Raw genomic sequence first — 23632 nt, forward strand, 5'->3', positions numbered from 1 at the left:
GTGTACTTGAACAGCTATATATGGTTGAAATGACAATAAAAGCTTCTTGACTAATGACATCACAATGAGTGATTTAACTTACTGAAGATTTGCCTTCAGTTGCCTAAGGTGCCTATTATGTGAGTAATCAGATCACATTCATAAAATAAAGCAAATGCAATTCTGCTACTGTGGGTATTTATGTCTCTCAGTGACACATGTGTCCATGTTCTCAGCCCATCCATGGCCCCAGTGTGTCCAGGCCTAATTCCACACTGATGATGGCTGAATGAGGTAATGGCTAGTTAGCTGTTAGCGGTTAGCTAACTAGCCTCTCGATTTATAACCAGCCGAAGTCAAAATATCAACTTACGACGTGGCAGCCAGGATTTCCCTACATTTTATTTATTTATTTATTGATTGATTTACACGTGAGCACGTCAGTAAGATAACCGTAGCTATAACGGATGTGTGATATTTACTTTCGTGATTGTTGTTATGAGACGCGACTGCCCCTTCGGGACACAGCGGTGACGTCACCGAGCATCCGCGCGCCGCCGAGTGCTGGAGCGCGAGGGTCTGATCTGTGCGTGCGGTCTCAGGTAACACACCCCGGGATGGCGTCGGGATTTGGGGAGCAGTGAGACCGAAAAAATATACATTTATATACATTTCAGGAAGTGTCGAGTAACCGAGGTATAATATCGTGACATTGCACAGAGCGTGGCGGGGCGCGGCTTCCTCCTGGAGCAGTGTTCGGATCTCGGCTGCAGTGTTGTGACACCCCATCAGCTCTGGGGGAAAGATGGCGGACCCGGCGGAGTGCACCATCAAAGTGATGTGCCGCTTCAGGCCACTAAACAACTCCGAGGTGGAAAGAGGGGACAAATATATCCCTAAATTCCAAGCAGAAGACAATGTAGTGATCGGGGTAAGTCAGCGGAAACGTCAGGAAGCGTTTACGGCTATAGTTCGTCTGTACCCTTGTCTGTAGCTTTAGCTTTAGCTTCGTAGCTAAACGGAAGCTCGCCCATTGTAGGCCAGCTAAAGTCCTAAACCTTGTTTAACCAGCAAGTTTAAACGTAACCTCAGTGATCAAGGTTGTATCCTGTCCGACAGATCGCTATCGAACCGAATCTGTCTGTATTGTAACCTTGAGAATCGGTTACACAGATTACTGAGAGCTCTCGGCTATAAGTTGCTAGCTACGTTTGCGATAATTGTTCTGTGCATGAATGACTTTACAGCTTGCTAACTTTGGACCGTGTAGCAGGCTAATCTGGGCTACACTAGCTAGCTTGTTGTGATGTGTATAGCATCATCCTTTGGCCCTCCCTTTCAGATACTGCGACGAAAGACGAGACAAGGCGAGCTAGCTAACCTTGGTTGTGTCGATGAGTTAAAGATTAGTGATAATACGACTCGTTAAACTTGCTATAAACGAGCCTAAGGTTTATTTTACTTATTTCGGGTGAGCCGGAGCTAGTTAGCCAGTTAGCCACCCACATATCCGCAACTTAGTCGGCCTTCTTTATTCATTCGTTCGCTCTTGGTGCATTCTTGGTAACGTTGCCAGCATTAACACGTCTTCTGAGGTGAAATATCGAGGCTTCACGACGCAAACAAATAAATACGAGTCATAAAATGTGTGTTTGTTTTTTTTTCAGCCATCTTGATTAATGTTATTTCATTTTTTAGAGACAAGCCAGTTGGCACAGCATCACAGCTGCAGCTTGTCCATCATAGAGATCTCGGCCTGCTTTAATATCTGATGGCAAGTCAGACAAAGAAAAGTCCAAATCTGACACATCGTTTTCGATTAAATATGGTTTTCTGGTCGTTCTTGTGCCAGATCGTCAAGGCGTTTTAACTGAAAGATAATCGATGCTTTTGACAGTTAAGCGGTTAACAAGTTTGGTCACGACTCAGACAAACGTGTTGTGTTTGCACAGTTTAGTGCAAAAGTTTACACCGTCCTATAGTTTCTGCTTTTAACATGTACCTGTGTGTTATAGTTTATCCACAAACTAAAAGAATGACAAGAGGTTATAAAAGAAAGGTGGGTTCTGTAGTAAGAGAGCATAAAAGAAAAGATGAATTTTTTGATGAGTTTTTTCAGGACCTTCCTCAGTCCCATGATCTGATTTAAAGAAGGCAGGATGTTGACGTGTGTGTAAAAGAGTGAACAAAGCTTGACTAAAAAAAGCTGAAGAAAAGAAGCATGTCAGAATGATAACAGGGCTTCTTCGTGTCAAAAACTGAAGTCACCCATTAGCTCAAAGAGTTTTACGGAGAACTTTAAAAAGCAGAAGGGAGACAAACAAGATTATTCGTAACGCGTTCAGAAAAGATTTGAATGGTTTCTTTATTGAAATCGTTTAATACACAATCTGATCATTTTAGATGATGCAGGAATTGAAACTGTGGATCCCTTGTGTGATGAATCGGATTTATTTATTTATTTATTTATTTATTTATTTGTTGTAGTAATACAATTTCTCTTTCACTTTGTCCTAAGGGTTTTCTAGCTTTAGCACTTAAATGCAAATGAGAGGTTTTTTTGTTATATCTGTAGCACATCACTTTGAGAAAGCTTCCCACTGTGCATCTACCTGCTTTAAACGAATTCTAGCATTTTCTGAATGAGTCTGAATTATAATCTGTAATCTTTCATCTCTTAATCTGGAACACGGTGTCTGTTTTCCTCGTATTAATGTTAGGACTTCCCGTTTCGACAGCAGTCGTTTCGGTTATGCCCTCCAGTGCTGCATGTACTGTACCGAGATGAGCCGTTATTAGGCCAGAGTACTGTATGTGTTCAATTTAAAGATGTATCAATGAACTAATATCTACATGTAGAGAAAAAGGATTAGAGATATTCTTATATAAGAAAAACAGTGTGACCTGCTGAGATTTAGTTATTTTGCATGGCATGTGCTCTGAAGCCGGTAAAGGCACGATTACTCGTACTTATGAAGTCATCATCAATGATAAATCATGGCATTAGAATAAATGTTAGAATCACCGTTGCAAGCTGATTTGCCTATTCATCAAATGTGTTTTTAAAAAAACACATGTTCTGGAGTTGTGAACCTAATTAACATTTTTATTATGGGCTGCTGTGGCAAGTTTGTGGTTTTCAGAGTACACCAGTAAAACGAAACATGTGACTTTAGATAAAAGTTGCGCCACATGCTAGTTGACTATGCGTCAAATGTGTAGCATTGCAGAAATAATGTTGGATCTGAGCAAAAACAGATCAAGGCTCTACATCACTGATAATAAAGATCATATTTTACTTTGTAAAGCTAAAAACGTTATGTTGTATACCACTGGGATAACAGGTTTTAAGTGGTCAATAAAGTGCTCTTCAAATATCTTTTTTTTTTTTTTTCATTTATTTTTGGTCGTAGCAACGATCACCATGGCTATCCTTTGAAACACACATTAGATCATACAGGACAGCGAACCTTCCTGTTATAATTTTGCCAACTGGATAGAAAATTCAATGAGCAAGCTAAATGGTAGACAAGGGGTCATCAATTCCAATCTTGGAAGGCCAGAGTCCAGCCCCGCTTGTTGTTTCTGCTTAAAGCTGTGTATTTTATGCAAAATACTTTATAAGACAGTGTTCCTGAGCTGCTATTGGTTACCCGACAATCCTGCAGTACTAACACACAGTCAGACCTGTGTCTCAATTGTGGGGTCGGAATTAGCAGGAAATGTGTTTAGAACGACAGCTCGAACTTGGCCATGTGGCCATTTTGTCCATGTGGCCAAGACATTTAATGTGACCAAGATAATTATTGAAGATATTCAATATTAGACTATTCAAAATGATGGCGTTTTACTTTTCAAATTAACATTAAACATTAACACAAAAAACTTAATGTAGTCTGGCTTTTGGTGAGACACTAGTTACTAACATACATCTCATAAACTATTTGATTTTTAAGTTTATTTATTTAAATGTTAAATTTGTTCTTGGCCATTTCCCACCCAACAAAGAGTCTCCCGAACAACCAGGGATGGTGAAGTCTAACACGTTTTCCTCAGAGACATTTGAAGCTAACCAGCACTGCTCATACTGCATCACGGCAGGCAGGCGTAACATGCTCAGCTCTTCCACCCTTAGAGCAAGGGCAGTTTGTTGTCCCTTGCCAGCATCAGGAGTTGAACTCCTCATATCCCCATGGGGTGACTCCTTTTCTGTTGTGCCCCCTGGAAGGCTGACATCTGCCTTTTCCAACATTCTGTGTTCTTGCACCTGAGCAAAAAGACTGCTGATGTTTCCATCCCTTTGCAGTAACACATCAATTGCGCAGCTTGTGTTCTTTTGCACAAGGTAAAAAAAAAAAGTCACTCATTAATCCATATCAGAATGTTGGTAAAAATTTTTGTACATATACACAAGAGCTGTATATTATTTTGCACCAAATACAGCAGTGAAAAGATGTTTTCTGCCAATGTGAACAGCACATTGTGTTTGTGAACGGTTCATGAACAGCACAGTAACATACTTTCTGTCGACTGTGCATATCGCACACATGCATTTGCATGTAATCGCAACGGGTGTCAAGAATCTTTTTTCTTTTCCTGCTTTGTAGTAGGTAGAGAATGTGCTTTAGGTGTAGACAAAGTAGCCGATGTCAAGGAAAAGTGCTGCTGCTGGTCTGTAGCGTATTACGTTTTCCTTTAGCTTCAATCTTAAAAGACACAAAGAGCCGCTTGTTTTTAAGTTTCATGATTAAACTGTTACCAAACATTTGATGAGGTTTATAGAGTTTATGTTTAGCTGTGTTTCTCTTGCCATAGATGCATATTACTCTGGCTTGGTTGGGCCAGCTGGCAGCGTGCAGTTATCACCCAAAGGATTAATAGAGTAAACCAGACAGCTCTGAATTCAGAACTCTGAAATATCTGTTCACTTCACCGCCTTAATTAATGTAGCTAATTTGACTATGGGAAAATAAGCAGTGTAACCAATTGGCATCGCCGGAAACTAAGAACGACTGCAATTTAGATAGCTGGGGTAATGAGCAGTGGTGCAGTTTTGGCAATTATGGTGTGCTTGCCTAGGGCAAGGGTTTTCAAAGTCAGGGTTCAGGGTCAAATGTGGCCCACAGACAGATGTCAGTTTGCTCTTGGCTTTTCTCTTCGATCGTATGATAAATAGCCTGATGGCCAACATGTAGCTTGTTTTCTTTTCACCTGATGGTAACAACAGACAGCATTTAAAGTTAGCTAAAATGTAAGAGCCTTTTGTTTTCTGACTACATCTGCAAAGGTTGCCCGTTTTGTCTGTAGCCATGACTATCAAAGTTAACGAAGTATCCCTCGGGTATTGTGACGAGGTCTAATCTGACTTCTTTCGAAAAACCTTTGGACACCCCTGGGCCCTGGCCAAGGCTAATAATTATTATAATCTGGTTTCTTCTTAATCATAGTATTATTGTCTTTCTGAGTGCAGATATCCAGATGTTTTCTCAAATAGCTGCCCATGATGTTTGTTTCAGTTAGTTTTTCTTATTTCCTTCCTTATTGCTGGCCCACACATTGCCTTTTCTTTAACAGCGTCATACCCTTTTATAACCGTTCACTGTGAATGCTGTATCTCATGACTGCAGTCAGCTGATAAGTTACAGATAGTTTGTTGCCAGCCAGCTACAGTTGCTTTTACACACACTGCGGCTGAATAAAGAGTCTTTATATGCCGTCTTTTAACACAAATGATCTTTTATATGTAATACAGTGAACACAAGCAGGAAGAAAGATACAGATTTATTCAGAAGCTTCTTGTTTCTTTTGTTATTCAGGGAAAGCCGTACATGTTTGACCGTGTGTTCCCGTCCAACACTACCCAGGAGCAGGTGTACAACGCCTGCGCTCAGAAGATTGTTAAAGGTGAGGAGTGAGCTGGAGAAAGACGGGCTTTTTCACACTGCTTACTGAACTACATATGAATTTTGCACACTGTCAAATGTTATATTTCAGTAGCAAGCTTCACATGCTATATGTATTTTTTTTTCTCCCCACTTATAGATGTGCTTGAGGGCTATAATGGTACAATATTTGCCTATGGACAGACCTCATCTGGAAAAACACATACTATGGAGGTAGAGCTGCTGAACGCCATGCAGTAACTCACTCGAATGTGTAAAAATGAATTACGCTTAAGATGCACGAATGCTGTATTTTTTTTTTTTCAGGGTAATCTGCATGACCCAGATGGAATGGGAATCATTCCACGTATTGTACAGGACATATTTAACTACATTTACTCCATGGATGAAAACCTGGAATTCCATATCAAGGTAAACGAACCGACCCGTTCCGCAGCTAAAGGGGCACAGTGTATAAAGTATAATACTTTGGTAACTGCTCAGTGATTGTAGCTAACAGGATTGGTGTTATTGCCAGGTCTCCTATTTCGAAATCTACCTGGACAAAATCAGAGACTTGCTGGATGGTAAGTGTGAGACTTTTGTTAATTGCTGTAATTATAGCTCACTGATTATATTCCCTGTGCTTATACAGTAGTAACTGATTGCTTGGTCATGCACCAGACTAGTGATTTATATCAGAGTCTTTCATGTTTAAAGCTCGTTCGCAGGAAAAAAATCACATGTGCAAAAATGTATTTTCTTATGAACGATAGCTAGGTCTGGTACACATTTTATTTTCTCTGTAAATTTATTCAAAATGATCTCTCTTGCAGTGTCCAAGACTAATCTTTCTGTGCATGAAGACAAGAACAGGGTCCCGTATGTCAAGGTGAATATGACGCGTGAATCGTGGTATCAAGGAAGAAAGCTGTGTGATTGGTGGTGTTAAAGGATAAATAGGGATCATTCATGGTTTCTCTATTTTCGTGTGCAGGGTTGCACTGAGCGCTTTGTTTGCAGCCCAGACGAGGTGATGGACACCATTGATGAGGGCAAATCCAATCGACACGTGGCTGTCACAAGTATGTTCAAGCACATTTTCTTTCTGTCTGCCAATTTTCTGAATTGTACGTTTATTAATTTTATCTTGTATCAGCACACACTGACTATTTTGTCTGGTAAACTTACCACACATACCAGTCGCAGACCTTAGGCCCGCAGGGACAAGGTATTTTATTGGCGATGGACAACCTGATATAAGTAATCAGTTTATGATCCTAAAACACTATTGGCTGGATTCTTCAACAAATTAGTGACACTTGGTGCTTAGGCTTAACGTGGCTTTTTCCTGACTGCCTTTGGAAAGCTTTCACAGAAAAACTGGTGTACATGAAGTTTGCACTTTTGAGGAAATTACCCAGGAAATATTACTTATCTTGTAAATCTTAACACTTTGATTTGTGTACCAAAGTTTGCTAAATTTATTGTGGGTTCTGGAGAGTTGCAAGTTTCAAGGGATGTGTTAAGAGGGACTGCTGTCAACACCCCTGCTTTTTTTTTTTTTTTTGGCTTTGCCGGGAACTCAAACCTCCTACTTAAGCTCGAGTTGTTTTTCTGACACACCATCTATGTTGCATGAGTGATTTTTCAAAACAAAGCAGAGTGGTGAAGTATTCGTCACATAGGAAGTGTGACGAAGTGTATGTAAGCTTTTCCTCTTCCCTTTTGAATTTCTGAAACTAATCTGGAAGATTTGAGCCGCTCCGATTTGGCTGTGACTAATGTTGGGTTAAACACACAAAAAACAAATCCCTGTGCTGTTCCTCATTACATCATAACATAATAATAAACGATACATGCTTGTATCTCCTCCCTTCTGTGGTTTTCAGACATGAATGAGCACAGCTCAAGGAGTCACAGTATCTTCCTGATTAATGTGAAACAGGAGAACACACAGACCGAGCAAAAGCTGAGCGGGAAGCTGTATCTGGTCGATCTGGCTGGGAGTGAGAAGGTAAAGCTTGCCACCATTTCGGTTTTGATATAATTATTTATTGTTTTTGGATCTTTCCATCTTGTGTTCACTCGTCCATGTTGTTGTTCTGGTTAATTAGCTCCCTCTCTCTCTCTCTCTCTCTCTCACACACACACACACACACACACACACACACACACACACACACACACACACACACACACACACACACTGTTTTTGTAGGTCAGTAAAACAGGAGCTGAAGGTGCAGTGTTGGATGAAGCCAAAAACATTAACAAGTCCCTCTCTTCACTGGGAAATGTCATTTCTGCACTGGCTGAAGGATCGGTATGTTTTTAGTAGATTTTTATATAATAGATCACAGACTGATATGGATAACAGATATATCATCTACTGTACCCTGGACTTGAACTCAATAATCACTAATAACTCAGTAATATCATCCGCATGTGTCTGTCAGACGTATGTTCCGTATCGAGACAGCAAGATGACTAGGATTCTTCAGGACTCTCTGGGTGGCAACTGCAGGACTACCATCGTCATCTGCTGCTCTCCTTCCTCTTATAACGAGGCTGAGACCAAATCTACTCTGATGTTTGGCCAGAGGTGAGAAAATACACACGCTTTTGTGTGGGGAAGCTGAGACTAATCTTGTTATATCAATAGGGAATAGATACAGAAGTTTAACAGGGAAACCTTCGATCAGTTGTCGATTCCCGTGACAACGACGGTAGAAAGCACACAGTCGCACAATCACGAAGTTCTGTTTCTGAAAAATAGCAAACGGTCCCCAGACATACACAGCCACCTGTTACTTATGTTTTAAAGCAGCCTCTATCACAGTGATGATAAACTTACATTTTGTAAAGCTGCATAAGAATTCCTTATTATAAACATCTAGATAAGTAATTAACATGACTAAATGGTGACAGCTACCTATTAACGTTCAACTGTTAGCTCATGGCTATAAATAAGAAGCACCTTTTGACCAGTACATGGATAATAAACGTAAGGGACACCTGTTTTGAAGAATAAACAGAGAGTAGACATGTACTTCTCAATGAAAACTTTGCAAAATGGACCAGAAAGCGTTAATAATAAAAAAAAAAAGGTTATCTATGAATGTCTGTGAAAACTCTTGGTGACTCTCAGGTGTGCTGCCTTTGGGTAATTAATTGATCTGTTTCAAAAGCCACAATGGGCCTTTTTACACCTGGTCACTTTGTGTTTTCTCTGATCCAATAGCTATCTGATTTGTTAAAACTGTTCCATTTACATTAGGCCACATAAATGCGTCTTGGCGAATCGGATATCAATCCGATCTTTCTACTCCCGCCCAAAATGCAAACATATTTGACCTCATTTCCGGGGTAATTGAAATGGAACACGCTTTGGTGTATGCGGTTTTTAGAATGCAATCAAAAAGAAGACGTAAAAAACTTATGACGGTTATGCTACAAAAAACAGCATTTACTGTATTTGCTGCATTTTAAGACCCAACGACACACCTGGGTGAAAGATCACTTGCGAGTGATGTACGTCTGTTTGGGAGGAGTATAGCGCTGACGTATGTGGCTTGAACAATCACATTCGTTTACACCTGTCCAGTTTCATCTGAAATGCGTCCCAGACCACCTCCTGAAGTGGTTTGAACGATCGGATTTATATCCGTCTCGAAAACGTTTAGACCTGGTCATTTTACGACCCGATAGATATCCGATCACAGAAAACACATGAAGTGACCAGGTGTAAAAAGCCCCTATGGTTCGTGTTTAGAAAACTGGAACCAACAGTTTTTTCATACTTCCGTTTTTTCATACTTCCTGCAGTGTCTTTCCACTTCCTGGTTCTGAATTATTTTGCTGCACAAGTAAATTTACATCCATTGCTCGATATGTCGATAGCTTTCACCTTTGACCGTTCAAGGAAAAAAACAGGTGACTTACTCAGAAGAGTTTTTGTTTGTATGCTGTCTTCAGGGCAAAGACCATTAAGAACACAGTAACTGTGAATGTGGAGTTGACGGCAGAGCAGTGGAAGAAAAAATATGAGAGGGAGAAAGAGAGAAACAAGACTCTCCGCAACACCATTACCTGGCTGGAAAATGAGCTCAACCGCTGGAGGAATGGTAAAATCCTTCATGCACCCTTGTTATGATAAAACTTTTCTTCAGAGCACAATATAAATGAGCTTTATTTCAGTCTGGCTCTAATGTAAACCCGGTTGCTTTTAGGCGAGACCGTGCCGATCGATGAGCAGTATGATAAAGAGAAGGCCAACGCTGAGGTATTGGCTCTGGATAACACCATAAATAATGACAAGATCGCTTCCACTCCTAACATCCCTGGAGTACGTCTGACAGACACAGAGAGAGAAAAGTGTGAGGCCGAGCTGGCCAAACTCTACAAGCAGCTTGACGATAAGGTAAGCGCTTCGGAGTGCTTTATTTTGAACGGCTGCCCTGTTTGTGTTCTCACGTCTCCTGTTGTTTTGTTTTTTTTTACCTGTTTGCTTCTCCTCTTCTGTCCTGCCTGTTGTAGGATGATGAGATAAATCAACAGTCTCAGCTGGCTGAGAAGCTTAAGCAGCAGATGTTGGACCAGGAGGAGGTAAGAGTCTCCGGCAGGTTTTTACTTTGCAAGGCATTTTATTTTACAGTGTGTCGGTTCTGTTAGCTTTGTTAATGCAAAACTGAGACAACCTGTAGAACGAGCCATGTGTACAGACCTGTATGTGTGCACTGCGTTAACGAATAGTTTTTCTGCAGCTTCTGGCTTCTTCACGGAGAGACCATGATAACCTGCAGGCAGAGCTGATGCGTCTGCAAATGGAGAACGAAGCATCTAAGGAGGAGGTTAAGGAGGTGCTGCAGGCACTGGAGGAACTTGCTGTCAACTATGACCAGAAGAGCCAGGAGGTGGAGGACAAGACTAAGGAGTTTGAGACCATCAGTGAGGAACTCAACCAGAAATCGGTGTGCTGCCATTCATTTGGTGTTCTATTTATTTATAGCCATGCTAAAGTTCCACCACATTACAGTTTGAATGGAGGAGGGCTAAAACTGCAAGTATGAGGAAAAGAAGAGATAGTATTGTACTTGGAGGGTTTTAAATGCAGATAGGTTTTATTTAGGGATAGAGAAAAATTATTAATCATGTTAATGGAGTTCACTTTTCTCAGCTTTCTTACCAGAAATGCTAACCTTTTGGTGATTTGATTTTTTAAAAATTTTATTTATTTATTTTTTGTGAAAAATTGGAACTAATTGGTCCTTAGTGCCATTGATGTAATGTTTTATCTGCTTGTGTTTCCAGAGTGTTTTAGCCTCTTTAGACTCTGAGCTGCAGAAGTTAAAGGAGATGACCAACCACCAGAAAAAGAGGGTGACCGAGATGATGTCGTCACTGCTTAAAGACCTGGCAGAGATCGGCATCGCTGTAGGCAGCAATGACATCAAGGTAAGACACAGAGTGGCTGTACAGCACATCTGCAGAATGAACGGCGAGATAACTGGGATAGAGTTTTGCCTAACCTCATATCCTCCTTTATTTTCACTAAACATAAGAACTTTTTTTTTTTTTGCCATTGGCAGTACTTTTTGCTAGTGACAGTGCTCTCTAACATCTGCATTTTGTGTTTGCTGCTTCTTTGTAATTTCTTCTTTTCAATTTGACATTTCCCCCTCATACCGTTCCTGCGCTGTTTTACTCTCAGCAGTATGAAGGCAGTGGGTTGATCGACGAGGACTTCACTGTGGCCAGGCTTTACATCAGTAAGATGAAGTCAGAGGTCAAGACCTTGGTGAAGCGCAGCAAGCAGCTGGAAGCAGCTCAGGCCGACAGCAACAAGAAGATGGACGAGAACGAGAAGGAACTTGCTGCATGCCAGCTCCGCATCTCTCAGGTAGTGCAGTAGGTCTGAGTGAGAACCTACTAGACATTGCTTAGCTTTAGTTTCCATATAATTGGGAAAACCCTGTGTGTTTGTGTGTGTGTGTGTGCTTTTTTTAAAAAAAATAAAAATCAGTCTTAAATAAACTTAACTGTAAAAAAAAAAAGCTTTGATTTTCTCTCTTTGCAGCATGAGGCTAAAATTAAGTCTCTAACAGAGTATCTTCAGAATGTGGAACAGAAAAAGAGGCAGCTAGAGGAAAATGTCGACTCGCTCAATGAGGAACTTGTGAAAATCAGTGCACAGGGTATACACACAACGGCGTTTCACTTTCTAATTGTCGATATTTGAATTGTTAATTTTCTAAATGCTTGTTGCTTGTAAATCTTTTACAGAGAAAGTTCATGCTATGGAGAAAGAGAATGAGATCCAAACAGCCAATGAGGTCAAGGTACGCAACAATAAACCATCCCTGCGATATAATATCACCTTATGGATTATGTGGTTAAGCAAATTTACTCTGCCTAGTGAGCTGAATGGTAAATAAGTTCCTGTGCTGTATTTGCTTATCCGTCTCAATCACTTGAAGCTGATTGTGGCAAATGGGCGGAGCTAGAAATAGTGCAGGCTTTTGATTGGTCAAATACTGTAAGCTTTCTGCCTTCCGAAACTTCACAACACTTCTATACAGTGGGGTGGAGACTGTCTGCCAAAGTGCCTTTTTATTTTAAGAATTAGCAATTATGTTTTACATTAAATTTTATTTGTCCACAGCCATATTTTAGTATTTTTATTTAGCTTGTTAAATTTCTTCCTGTTATTCAGGTAAAATTCGCCACTCACCTGCATATCAAATGATCATCTGTGATCCTGCAGAGAACTATTTCTGCTTTTATATGTAAAGCTACGTGATGCGGAAACAAGACAGTGTATTCGGCCACGATACGGATAGTCTTAAGTTCACATGGAGAGATAGGAGAACGTTGTACCATGAACTTTATGAAATTTATAGCCAATTAATTTGGACCAGAGACTATTTGCCTTCAGGTGTCACTTTGTAATTATTTTCCCTGGTTTTGTTTTCATTTATTTGTCCTTTCTCTTCATTTTAAGTAAATATTTTCTTATGATGCTATGCTGGGCTCCATTCCAGGAAGAAAGCGCAAAGAAACCTAAAATTGAATTCAGTGATTAATTAGAAAAACCTGTGCCTTCGGAAAGCAGATTACTGTTAAATAACTCCAGCCCAGATCGGCTGAGTCAGGAGTGTGTGCATTCACAACAAACTTTAAAAGCTTTCGTTACTGTAGCTCTGCAAATGTGATTAAGAATATGAGGCAAACTTCAAGCAGAACATCGCTTGGAACCCTTTGAGGAAATTATTCTTACATATACAATAAATGTGCGTTTGTCTGTTCAAACTTCTAGCGTGCCAACATTTAATATAGTGACTAAGAATTCTGACAGAAATTTTAATAACCATACAAATGTTTTATTAGTGATGTTTACAAAGTCAAGAGTGCAGATAGAGCTGTATATACAGACAGGTGAGAGATTCAAGTAATAAACAGCATAAAATGCCGTAGTAAGCTTTTTGGGCCTCCATGTGCCAACATCAGGTCTCTGACAGTATACTGAGCTGATCTCGAGCTTATCTATGCTTTTGTGCTTCTTAACATACACCAACAGGCCAACTAATGAATTCTGCTTAATCTTGTCTCAGGTCTAAAATATTACTGCTAAACATTTAACGTCTTGTTTATTGTTGCTTGTTCATGCCAGATGTTATTTCAATGGAAGTGATACAGACTTTGGATATCTGCAGAATAAGGAGGAGTAATGGGTTGTGTGTTTGTGTGTTTAGACTGCAGTGGAGCAGCAGATCCAGAACCACAGGGAGGCTCACCAGAAGCAGCTCAGCAGCCTGAGAGATGAACTCGAGACTAAGGAGAAACTCATTACTGAACTACAGGAGTAAGACGCAATGCCCTACAGATGAATAAGGATGAATCGCAAACCTCTGGTATATGTTTACTTTAATTCTTTTCACTCTCTATCTCTGTATACAGTTTAAACCAGAAGATCATGCTGGAACAGGAGCGTCTCCGAGTGGAACACGAGAAGCTCAAATCCATGGATCAGGAGAAGAGTCGCAAGCTGCATGAGCTAACGTATGTGTTTATCACACGCTCTACTTGTCTTTGAGACGAGCTGAATTTGGAAACATTTGATTGAATTTTGATTGACAGTTGTGTTTATTTACTTATTTACTTCGTTTTTGAGTACTATCTTGTATTGCTTCCGTGTGAGAACAGGGTTATGCAGGACAGACGGGAGCAGGCCAGACAAGACCTCAAGGGCCTGGAGGAGACAGTTGTGAGTTACTTTTTATCATTGGTTTGGGAGTTTCAGGTTATTATATGAAAGTTGCGTGTGTATTTGTGTCTGTGTGCTCAGTCTAATTTTTTTTGCCCTTTTCTCCAGGCTAAAGAGCTGCAGACTCTGCATAACCTGCGGAAATTGTTTGTACAAGACCTGGCAACCCGGGTCAAGAAGGTGAAAAAAAGAATGCACATCTTATTATTTTTTTATTTTTTATTTTTTTATTTAAATATATGGTTTGTTTAGGAGTATGCAAAATATAACCTTTGTGCACTTTTTTCCTAAATGTGAAATCATGGTGTAGCAGGACAGTTGGGTCATATTTGAATGTTCAGATCTTGCTTGTTTACAATGACACTTGAATGCTTTACTGCTTTACTCATGCTGAAATGTTTGTTTTGCCCATTAATGTATTTGGGATACATGCTTATGATGTATTAATGATTCTCCCCCCTTTTGTAGAGTGCTGAAATGGACTCGGATGACACTGGTGGCAGTGCAGCTCAGAAACAGAAGATTTCCTTCCTAGAGAACAATCTAGAACAGCTCACTAAAGTCCATAAGCAGGTATACATGCACAAACATGGAGGGCTGCACAATACCAAATATCATCAGAATGCTCCGTGATTAATAATCACACCTTTCAATTCAGACATCTAGGAAAAAATTTGATTTTATTGCACTTTAAATCACTGTATAATGAGTTTCCTACATTATTGTCTGTCTGTCGCTCTGCGTGTAGCTGGTGCGTGATAATGCAGATCTGCGCTGTGAGCTGCCTAAGCTGGAGAAACGTCTGCGTGCGACTGCTGAGCGTGTGAAGGCTCTGGAGTCCGCACTGAGGGAGGCCAAAGAGAACGCAGCACGAGACCGCAAACGCTATCAGCAGGAGGTGGACCGCATTAAAGAGGCTGTCAGAGCCAAGAACATGGCTCGCAGAGGACACTCGGCACAGATCGGTACACACAATTCTTCTTTAATTAGAACTATGATGTTTCCAACAATTTAAGGAGAACTTGGAGCCAGCGTTCGATTAGCTGTGAGAAAACCGCCTGCGTAACGCACACACACGTCAAGCTCCATTACTAATCTTAAATAGATTTGCTTGTTTTTCTCAGAATCATTCAGAAATCTCTGCAATCATTTATCCTAAGGGCAGGAGGCATTAACGTGAATTACACAATTGCTGGGAAAAATCCTTTTGGGCATGTAGCTTATTAAAAGGTTCATTTCAGTCTTTCCCTATTAATTTCTGTGCGGCTAGAAAAATATACTTCAGCCAACCACTAGATGGCATTCAATATGTTTTTAGATACATTCTTTAATGTCAAAGAAATGAAACGTCTCTCGTTATGGTGTGTACAGGACGACAAATAAATAAAACTGAGTACAAATATTGAACTACCTGATCAGATGGGACTGTTCAATTAAGATATAAAGAAATAGCAGCTAAGTTATTGCACTTTTTCTGCCTCTGCTACACTGTTCAGTCCACACAAACATTATCCTTATTGTTGTGGTACAAAATTCTTGATTGTTGATAGACCATACACAGAGATTATAGGCTGATGATCTACATTTGTGACACTGGAACTGTTCATTTTCCTTTTGAATTAATTATTACGTTAAGCTTATTTTGTGCATTGTGGGTATAGGGATTGATTTTCTAACCTCACTAACATGTTATATCGGTGTTTTTTTTTCCTATTAAGCCAAACCCATCAGACCAGGCCAGCCACCCGTGGCTTCTCCCACACACCCCAATGTCAACCGCCCTGGAGCGGCGATCTTCAATAACCAGCCAGTGGTCATCCGGGGAGGAGGCGGAGCCAAACAGTAAAAACGTAAGGTTTTGTAAGTGATTTTGTTTTTATTGGTTTGTGATTTCTACTCGGTTATAAGTTTCATGTTGATGACCTGCATTTTCTTTTCTTTTTTTTTCTAGCATTTGAAGTCTGCAAGTCTAAATGAAGTCAGAAGAACTGAGCTGGCCTTCCAACACTGGACAGTTCAACAGGCCTAACACTTTAAACTATATATATTTGAATATAAGTATATATATGTATGAAATATTCCTACATTGGCTGTACAGTTGTCCTCTCTGGTCATATGTTTAGAGGTTCCATTTCCCTGTTTAAACACACACCAAAAAAAAAATATGAAAGAAAGAAATAGAAATAGGACAAACATGAGTGCAATCACTGCTCTGTAAGTAGCTTGTAGCTTCACTCTTAATTGCATTAGATTTTTAGCCCTCACTGTGCCAAGCGGAATGTATCATCAAAAATGACAGATTAAAAAAAAGGCAGGAATGAATGGAAAATTAACTTCCAAAAAAAGGGTAAAAAGAAACCCAGCTACTGCATCCTCCTAGCTTATTCATGTATGCATCATGCTACTTGTTTTTTAATTGTTTTGGAGAGAGTGACTTGGTTCTTTCTTGCTTCCACTGAGCAGTTTCCAATAAACTAATTCACTTGAATGGATAATTTAAACACTACAGTAAGACTACATGAACACAGAACCTGTTTTTGTGCACTGGGATACGTTCTTAGGGCCTTAGCATGGTATTATATGTTATAGAAAAAAAAAGATTTAAAATGGAACAAAAATGAAGGTTTTAAGAGAACACAAAGCTGCTGATTGTAGACACTCCACATTTTACTTTAAAGCACTGTAGAAAAACATAGTGGCAAATGTGCATCATTACTGATCATGATATCAGCATTATGAAATGCGTGTAAAAGCTCAGTCTCTATGTAAACGGAAGGTCATCTGTCATGTTATCTATATTGCTGTTTTTATAATTGATGAATTTAACATTAATGACTTAACAAAACAATCACTACTCAGCTCATTCTATTGGTTGGGAGTACTGCCTTATAGTCTTTCATTAGTTCAACCTGTGATCTAATATATTGTGGATATGTGAAGAAATGCACTAGCATTTTAACTGTAATAGATTTAGAGATTTTACCTCTGAAGGGTTTGAATTGAATTCCCCAATAAGGAAGTGGTGTTGGGCTGTTTTAATCTCTCCTTTTAGCAAGTGATCACGTTCATTACACCTATATTAAGCAATATAGAGAATGTCAGCTTTGTGGTCTTACTACGCTTAAAAGCAGCTGTTCTCTATCTTGGTACAGATGCAAAACCTGCAGAAACGGGCAGAATCGGTTCTAAGTAACTCCTCCCTGTTTGTTCATCTCTTTAAAAAAAGAAAAAAAAAAAGCCTGTGCCATGTTTGAAAAATCCTCAACCATGACCATTTTGCAAATACTTTATTTATCGACGACCACGGCCAGTCGATATCCTTCGCAGATCATCACAGTCATCGAGCATCGGTGGTCACTGACTGTGATTTTGAATTCTGCCTTTGCATTTGGACTAAATGCTTTCAACAAAAAGCTCGGATCATGCTTTAGCTCATGAGTATTTATTGTGATTAAATGTAGCCATTGTGTTTGGCTTGCACATTTAATAAAATCAAACTCGGTTAACTGTTTCATACTCACCACTGTTTTTGAGTTTTGTTGCCTTTGTGATTGCAGTTAGAAATCTAAGTTTGATCATTTGTCTTTTGATAACGTTTCTCTTGTCCAGTTCTAAGACTCAGCATGACGTTGCAGCGTTGTATGGCCTAGCTGAACATACAATAGGGTTTATTTAATAGTTATTTACCACATTTTTTGTTGTATTTTGCAGGTGGATGTTTTATTTATTGATGTTTTAATATAGACATGAGTTTGTTTGGTTTATTTTTTCTTTTTGTTTTTTCCCCCTTTTATTATTATTATTTTTCTCTTGGCTTCCGCTGTCAGTTTTTCTTTCTGATGACATTTTCACTTACATCTTTATATCTTAGTGCTTCTTTGTAAATTTGGGTTGCTTATAGCAAAGCAGGGTGATGGCTAAATAACTGATAGAAATGAATTTATTTGTGCAATATGGATCAGGCATAATTAACCTTTTTCCAGAATATTGATGTGATATATTAAGCATAACTTAAACATGACTGGCCTGGTTTTATTCCATTTCCCTCTGTACGTTTGAAAGCACTTTAAATGTTCCATCTCAGTTGAACGCCTCACTTATTGTAATCCAAGTTAAAGCGTTTCATGTCAAATTGATTAGATGATTAGATTTTTTTTCTTTGCTGTGTTTTGTAATTGTTACTTTTGAACAGTTTTGCTTACAGAGACCATTTTGTCATGAAGCTGCATTTTAGTTTAAACGGTAACAGTACCTGTGATGATGGAGAGGGATCTTTGTGTGAACACGCTAAAGCTCTCTTGAGTTGTGCAGAGTCATAAACTGGACTGAACTGTATATTTCTTCTGAATGCTTACTGTAGGGCAGGTTTTCACCCCTTGACATGAAATAAAATTAATGGCATAAAATTGTTGTTTTCTGATTTTTCTAAGGTTGCATGGAAGCTAGTTGAATTTACAGCTTTGTGTTTCTTTCTAAATAAATGGTACGATCTCACCCTTAATACTGCAGACACCCAATGCCTTTAATAAACAGATGGTGGCAGTATTGAGCCAAGTTCTCTCACATGTATCCATGGTACCATCACATAACTGCTCTCTTGTTCTGGTTCATTCATTAGAAATGTGAAATGGTCCAGTTCTGAACTTGTCTGTGACTATAAGGACATGCAAAAGGTACTTACTTTAGACAGAAAAGTGCAAAAGTTTACATATGCTTAAGATCAAATGATGACTTATTTATAGCAAATTAAGAATCATCTGATTCATGATCACATGTAAGAAATGTTATTAGTGTATTAGTTTTTTGGGATACTGGGATTAGTCTCTGGATACACTTTGAAGACATTTCCATCACTTGAAATGTAATGTGTTCAAAATAATTGGTTGATTTGGGTTAAACCTACATGTCACTCTAGTTTCTTGCTGACTTGTTTGTTTGTTTAAACAATAACTGTATTGTCACTTGCACTGTAGACATCTTTTTCACGGAGTGAGTGGGTGAATGTACATGACAGAGCAGAACATGTGCATGCAGCACAGATCATTTGTAAGACTCAGGGTGAGGAACGCGAGCACGCGCGACGACACGGCCGCGCGCATTCATTCTCCCCAGAGCACCCTATTGAGAGCGAGGCCGCGCAGGGACACGAGCGCGCGCATTCTGAGGTAGCGGTGGTGGAGGAGCTGGTGCGGTTTACACCGCGGAATAAAGGCTTGTAAAGTTTACCTCAGGGTTTTCTCAGACAGATAACGAGGACGCCGAGGCAAGGTCAGTACACAGGGTTTATACACACCTCGTTTTATTTGAGTTCAATGCGTTTTTTATTGGACAAATACATTGAGTATGATTGTTGCAGCTTGATGGTTAGCGGCTTCACCTCTGCGGCTAAGCAGTAACCGCCAGCTGCAGTGAAACCTGCTCCTCTTTACAGGCTTCAATCACATGGGGTTTATTACAATATATATGTTTTATTGTGAAGACATACAGCTTAGAACATACGGTGCGAAGTTAACAGACAATTAGTGGTGTATAACCTACACATTAATAACAGTGGTTGTGTTGTGTTGTTTGTGTGGTGTGTTGTGGTGTGTTGTGGTGTGTTGTGGTGTGTTGTGGTGGTGTTGTTGGTGTGGTGTTGTTGGTGTGGTGTTGTTGGTGTGGTGTTGTTGGTGTGCTTTGTGTTGTGTTGTTGGTGTGTGTTGTGTTGTTGGTGTGTGTGTGTTGTGTTGTTGGTGTGTGTTGTGTTGTTGGTGGTGTGGTGGTTGGTGTGTTGGTGGTGTTGGTTGGTGGTGTTGGTGGTGTGTGTTGTGTTGTTGGTTGGTGTTGGTGTGTGTTGTGTTGGTTGTGTGTGGTGTGTGTTGTGTTGTTGGTGTGTGTTGGTGTGTTGTTGGTGGTGTGGTGGTTGGTGTGTTGGTGGTGTTGGTGGTGTGTGTTGTGTTGTTGGTTGGTGTTGTTGTGGTGTTGTTGTTGGTGTGTGTTGTGTTGTTTGTGTGTGGTGTGCTGTGTGGTGGTGTGTGTTGTGTTGTTGGTGTTGTGGTGTGTTTTTGGTGTGTGGTGTTGTTGGTGTGCTTTGTGTTGTGGTGTTGGTGTGTGTTGTGTTGTTGGTGTGTGTTGGTGTGTTGTTGGTGGTGTGGTGGTTGGTGTGTTGGTGGTGTTGGTGGTGTGTGTTGTGTTGTTGGTTGGTGTTGTTGTGGTGTTGTTGTTGGTGTGTGTTGTGTTGTTTGTGTGTGGTGTGCTGTGTGGTGGTGTGTGTTGTGTTGTTGGTGTTGTGGTGTGTTGTTGGTGTGTGGTGTGGTGTTGTGTTGTTGGGTGGTGTTGTGGTGTGTTTTTGGTGTGGTGTGTTGTGTGTTGATGTTGTGGTGGTGTTGTTGGTGTGTGTTGTGGTGGTGTTGTTGTGTGTTGTTAACTAACACACAGAACTGAGACTCTGAGTCTAATCTCTGAAAACCTTTTAACCAGCTGTTTATCAGTGTTGTAGATGATCAGACTCCACACACACACACACACACACACACACACACACACACACACTGCTCTGAAGAGGCGAGTCGATATTCATATGTACACAGAAGCGACAGGAACAAAGTTTTTGGGTTAATATTGACCTCCATGCTACACACACACACACACATGGTGAAGGCTAAGACCACAGTGTAAGAACAGAAACAGAAAGAGCTGCGTTTTTACACCAGGAATGGAATTAATCTTCACCATCACTGTTTTTCTTCACAAGCTTTTGAGGTGCAGGATGATTTTGCTTTGAATCTTTAACTGGACCTGAGGCGTAAAAACCAGATCTCATGCACATGTGAGCCTTAAAATGCTATTAGGTTAATTATAGGAGACTTCATCCGGTCACTTCGGGCAGTAGAATAGCTAAGCAGCTTGGACTTTGTGAAAGCAGGATTGTTTTTATCCACGGAAATGCAACCTTTCTCGGTTTGTTAGTGAGTTTGTTTACTCTAAGGGGGGAAAAATGGTACTAATCACTACCACTAGTGGTGCCCTTAGTGACTGTACTGTGTCAGTTGTCTCTCTCATTTCCTGGAAACAGTGTGTTAAGAAATTCTTGAATGTACACAATGGATTAGTTTAATACCTACATGATATGTATGTGTTAAAAGATACACACTAAAGGTACAAACGTTATAGACTTCTGGGTGATCCATGAACAGAAACTCCACACGGGACACAACCAAAGTTCGGGTTCGAACCAGAACGCTGGAGCTGCGAGGTGGCGAATTCACCCAGTCCGACGCCGCTGAGTGTATTTTACTAGTCGTGTGGCCGTAAATGACGTTGTGAAGCTGAAGGCTTGGCAGAAATAACTGAAGAAATAGAAAAGTACTTGGGATCTTAAATGACTTGGTCAGTCCAGTCTGCATTTGGTTTATTTTTTAAACTGTCGTGCCAATTCGGAGCTAATACTGATTCGCTGTTTACTACCGATACGTTTAAAACGAGAAGTTTCAACGCTTACCGGAAAGGTTCATACGGCATCATACGGACAAAGAAAGACTAGATTCATTAACATGAACATAAAAATCTGTGTACGGTGAAGTATATCCAGCAATCATTTATTCGATCTTGGTAACTTGGATCCAAATAAATAAAATGGTAGAAAATGTTGTGGGGAGATACAAACAAACATAATATCTGTGTTGGGGGGTTAACACGTGTCCATCCTTCATAATAGTCTAAGACTGTAGCAGGAATTTTTAAGTAATCCGCATAACACTGTCCGTCATGGTGTTCCCACCTTTCTGCAGGTATGAAATAACCCATGAAGGGATCGGTGTGAAATTGTTGCTACTATGCTTTAAAGACAGAACAGGACTGTCAGTCATTTTAGTTGACACTAAATCCAGACATGGTGTGAGAGTCAGTAGTGATTCCTCTGTGCTTTGTGAGTCTGACCTCACACTCGCAGCCAAATTCGAGTCCTTCCATCTGCTCTCTGCCTCCGCTTTGGGCTCCGTTCAAATTTCTGAAATCGGAGACATATGGTGGAGTGAAATCCCAGTTTTTTCTGTTTTCTGGAGGAATGAGGTTGTTTGCAGACCTAAATAGAGGCATGTCTTTGTCTCAGACAGCTTAATATTAGAAGGTGTCACTCACCTAACGGTCTGTTACGCTGCGTAAAGTAGAAACATCCACATCAGCATTTTGAGGTTTTTTCTATACAGGTATCTATGGAGGTGTTGACGGCGGTTTGACGATGCATTACGTACGTATACTAAGGGCTGAGAATGTGGTTCTTGGGACATTTTTGTTGTAGTTTCACCCTTCTATACCAAACCTGTTGAATGATGCTGGTACTTTGTTGGGGGAAAAATAAGCAAAAAAACGCGTGTCATATGCATGCAGAATTTTAATGCCCTGGATACATTTCATGCCTGTGGATAAATAAGGATTCTCACAAAAATGTCATTGTAAGGTTTAGGGACTTTGAGTTTGTTGATCTTGTGGGTGTCCTTGTAATTAGCTGTGTTTATAGTATGCTTGATACTGGGGTTTACAATTGAAGCCAGAATTATGTAAAATGAAGTGTGGGTATGTTTTTGTAATAAAAAGGTTTGGCATCGTAATAAAAAAGTGACTATTTGCTAGACTTCAGTCGGTTGCCTGTATTGAAATGTGACAGACTGGCATGTTTAGCTATTTACATGTTAAGATGACTCTTGCACACTTTCCCGGTCCATGTGGAGGGTCTTCTCTTTTAACAGTACTTCATTTCAGCAGAACGATGTTGGCCTTTCTCTGTTTTCCTACATGTTGTTTTTTTCATGTCGTCACTCTGTAACACGGAAATAATCTTGTTTTGCTCCTCTGGCAGCTGCATGGTCTTGGCATTCGGGATGGTGTATTATGTCAGGGTGAATAAAAGTAAGTGGGCTTTTGATTTGGTTGCCAGAAAAGCTACAAGTGCCTACAGTGCTGCATATTTGGATGCAAGAGGAGGCAAATCCTAACTGGAGCAACTTCCCGAAGTGCTAAATGGGTATAAGTGTTGATGGTATCTGGTATGAAACGTGATGTGATAATTATTAGTTTTTGTTAGTTTGACAGGAGAGCAGAAATGATGTAACATTGACAGAATGTTTAAAGTGGTCATATGTAATGTTGTTAGAACATTTTATATCACAGCATGTTTAAATTTCCAATTCAGATTCGTGAATAAATTATCTGTAACAGCACGGCTCTGACATAAGGATTTGAGTCAGAATTTGATATTAGATTGTCAGCTCTAACCTGGAGGAGATAATTGCTTGTGATGCAGCATGGAGGCCAACAATGATGATTATAGTTTATAGCTGCTAAGGGAAATATTCTAACCTTCGCTTCAGGCTTTAAAGCCATTTCTAATTTTTAATATTGGAAGGTATCCTGGACTTATATAATAAAGAATATAACTATTTTTAATTTTAGGATTTTGCTTTGTGTACCGAGGATTAATAGGTATCCAGAGTTGTATATTCTCAGCATATGACAGTCTGCAGATGTT

The 23632-nt window shown here is 39.9% G+C and overlaps 2 protein-coding genes across 11 annotated transcripts in view; both read left to right on the plus strand.

Moving 5' to 3' along the window:
• The first annotated feature begins 443 nt into the window (after positions 1-443).
• On the plus strand, positions 444-18533 carry kif5bb (kinesin family member 5B, b). Of its 4 annotated transcripts, none has more exons than XM_060896703.1 (27): positions 444-581; positions 657-910; positions 5796-5883; positions 6022-6095; positions 6189-6293; positions 6400-6448; positions 6698-6753; positions 6859-6946; positions 7754-7878; positions 8083-8187; positions 8321-8466; positions 9840-9988; positions 10094-10284; positions 10401-10469; positions 10628-10834; positions 11175-11318; positions 11575-11763; positions 11941-12058; positions 12147-12202; positions 13616-13725; positions 13821-13922; positions 14067-14127; positions 14236-14307; positions 14596-14700; positions 14876-15092; positions 15846-15977; positions 16079-18533. In XM_060896703.1, the coding sequence occupies exons 2-26, from the start codon at positions 785-787 to the stop codon at positions 15971-15973; spliced, it is 2880 nt and encodes a 959-aa protein (XP_060752686.1). In that variant the 5' UTR covers positions 444-581; positions 657-784; the 3' UTR covers positions 15974-15977; positions 16079-18533. The 4 variants fall into 4 exon arrangements, with proteins under 4 accessions (XP_060752686.1, XP_060752694.1, XP_060752707.1 ...); XM_060896711.1 differs by having other exon boundaries at positions 451-581; positions 700-910; XM_060896724.1 differs by having other exon boundaries at positions 531-910; positions 11578-11763.
• Positions 18534-19210: 677 nt separating this feature from the next.
• The window catches only part of arhgap12b (Rho GTPase activating protein 12b), a 46113-nt gene continuing 41691 nt past the window's right edge, over positions 19211-23632 (plus strand). For 4 of the 7 annotated variants that reach the window (XM_060896753.1, XM_060896762.1, XM_060896780.1 and 1 more), the window contains exon 1: positions 19243-19395. The gene's annotated coding sequence lies outside the window, so the exon portion shown is untranslated. Of the gene's footprint in view, positions 19396-23632 lie in introns of all 7 variants that reach the window. The other 3 variants (XM_060896771.1, XM_060896736.1, XM_060896744.1) reach the window with 3 other exon arrangements.

Source organism: Tachysurus vachellii, chromosome 2 (genome assembly GCF_030014155.1).
Source record: "Tachysurus vachellii isolate PV-2020 chromosome 2, HZAU_Pvac_v1, whole genome shotgun sequence".
NCBI classification, from domain to species: Eukaryota; Metazoa; Chordata; class Actinopteri; order Siluriformes; family Bagridae; genus Tachysurus; species Tachysurus vachellii.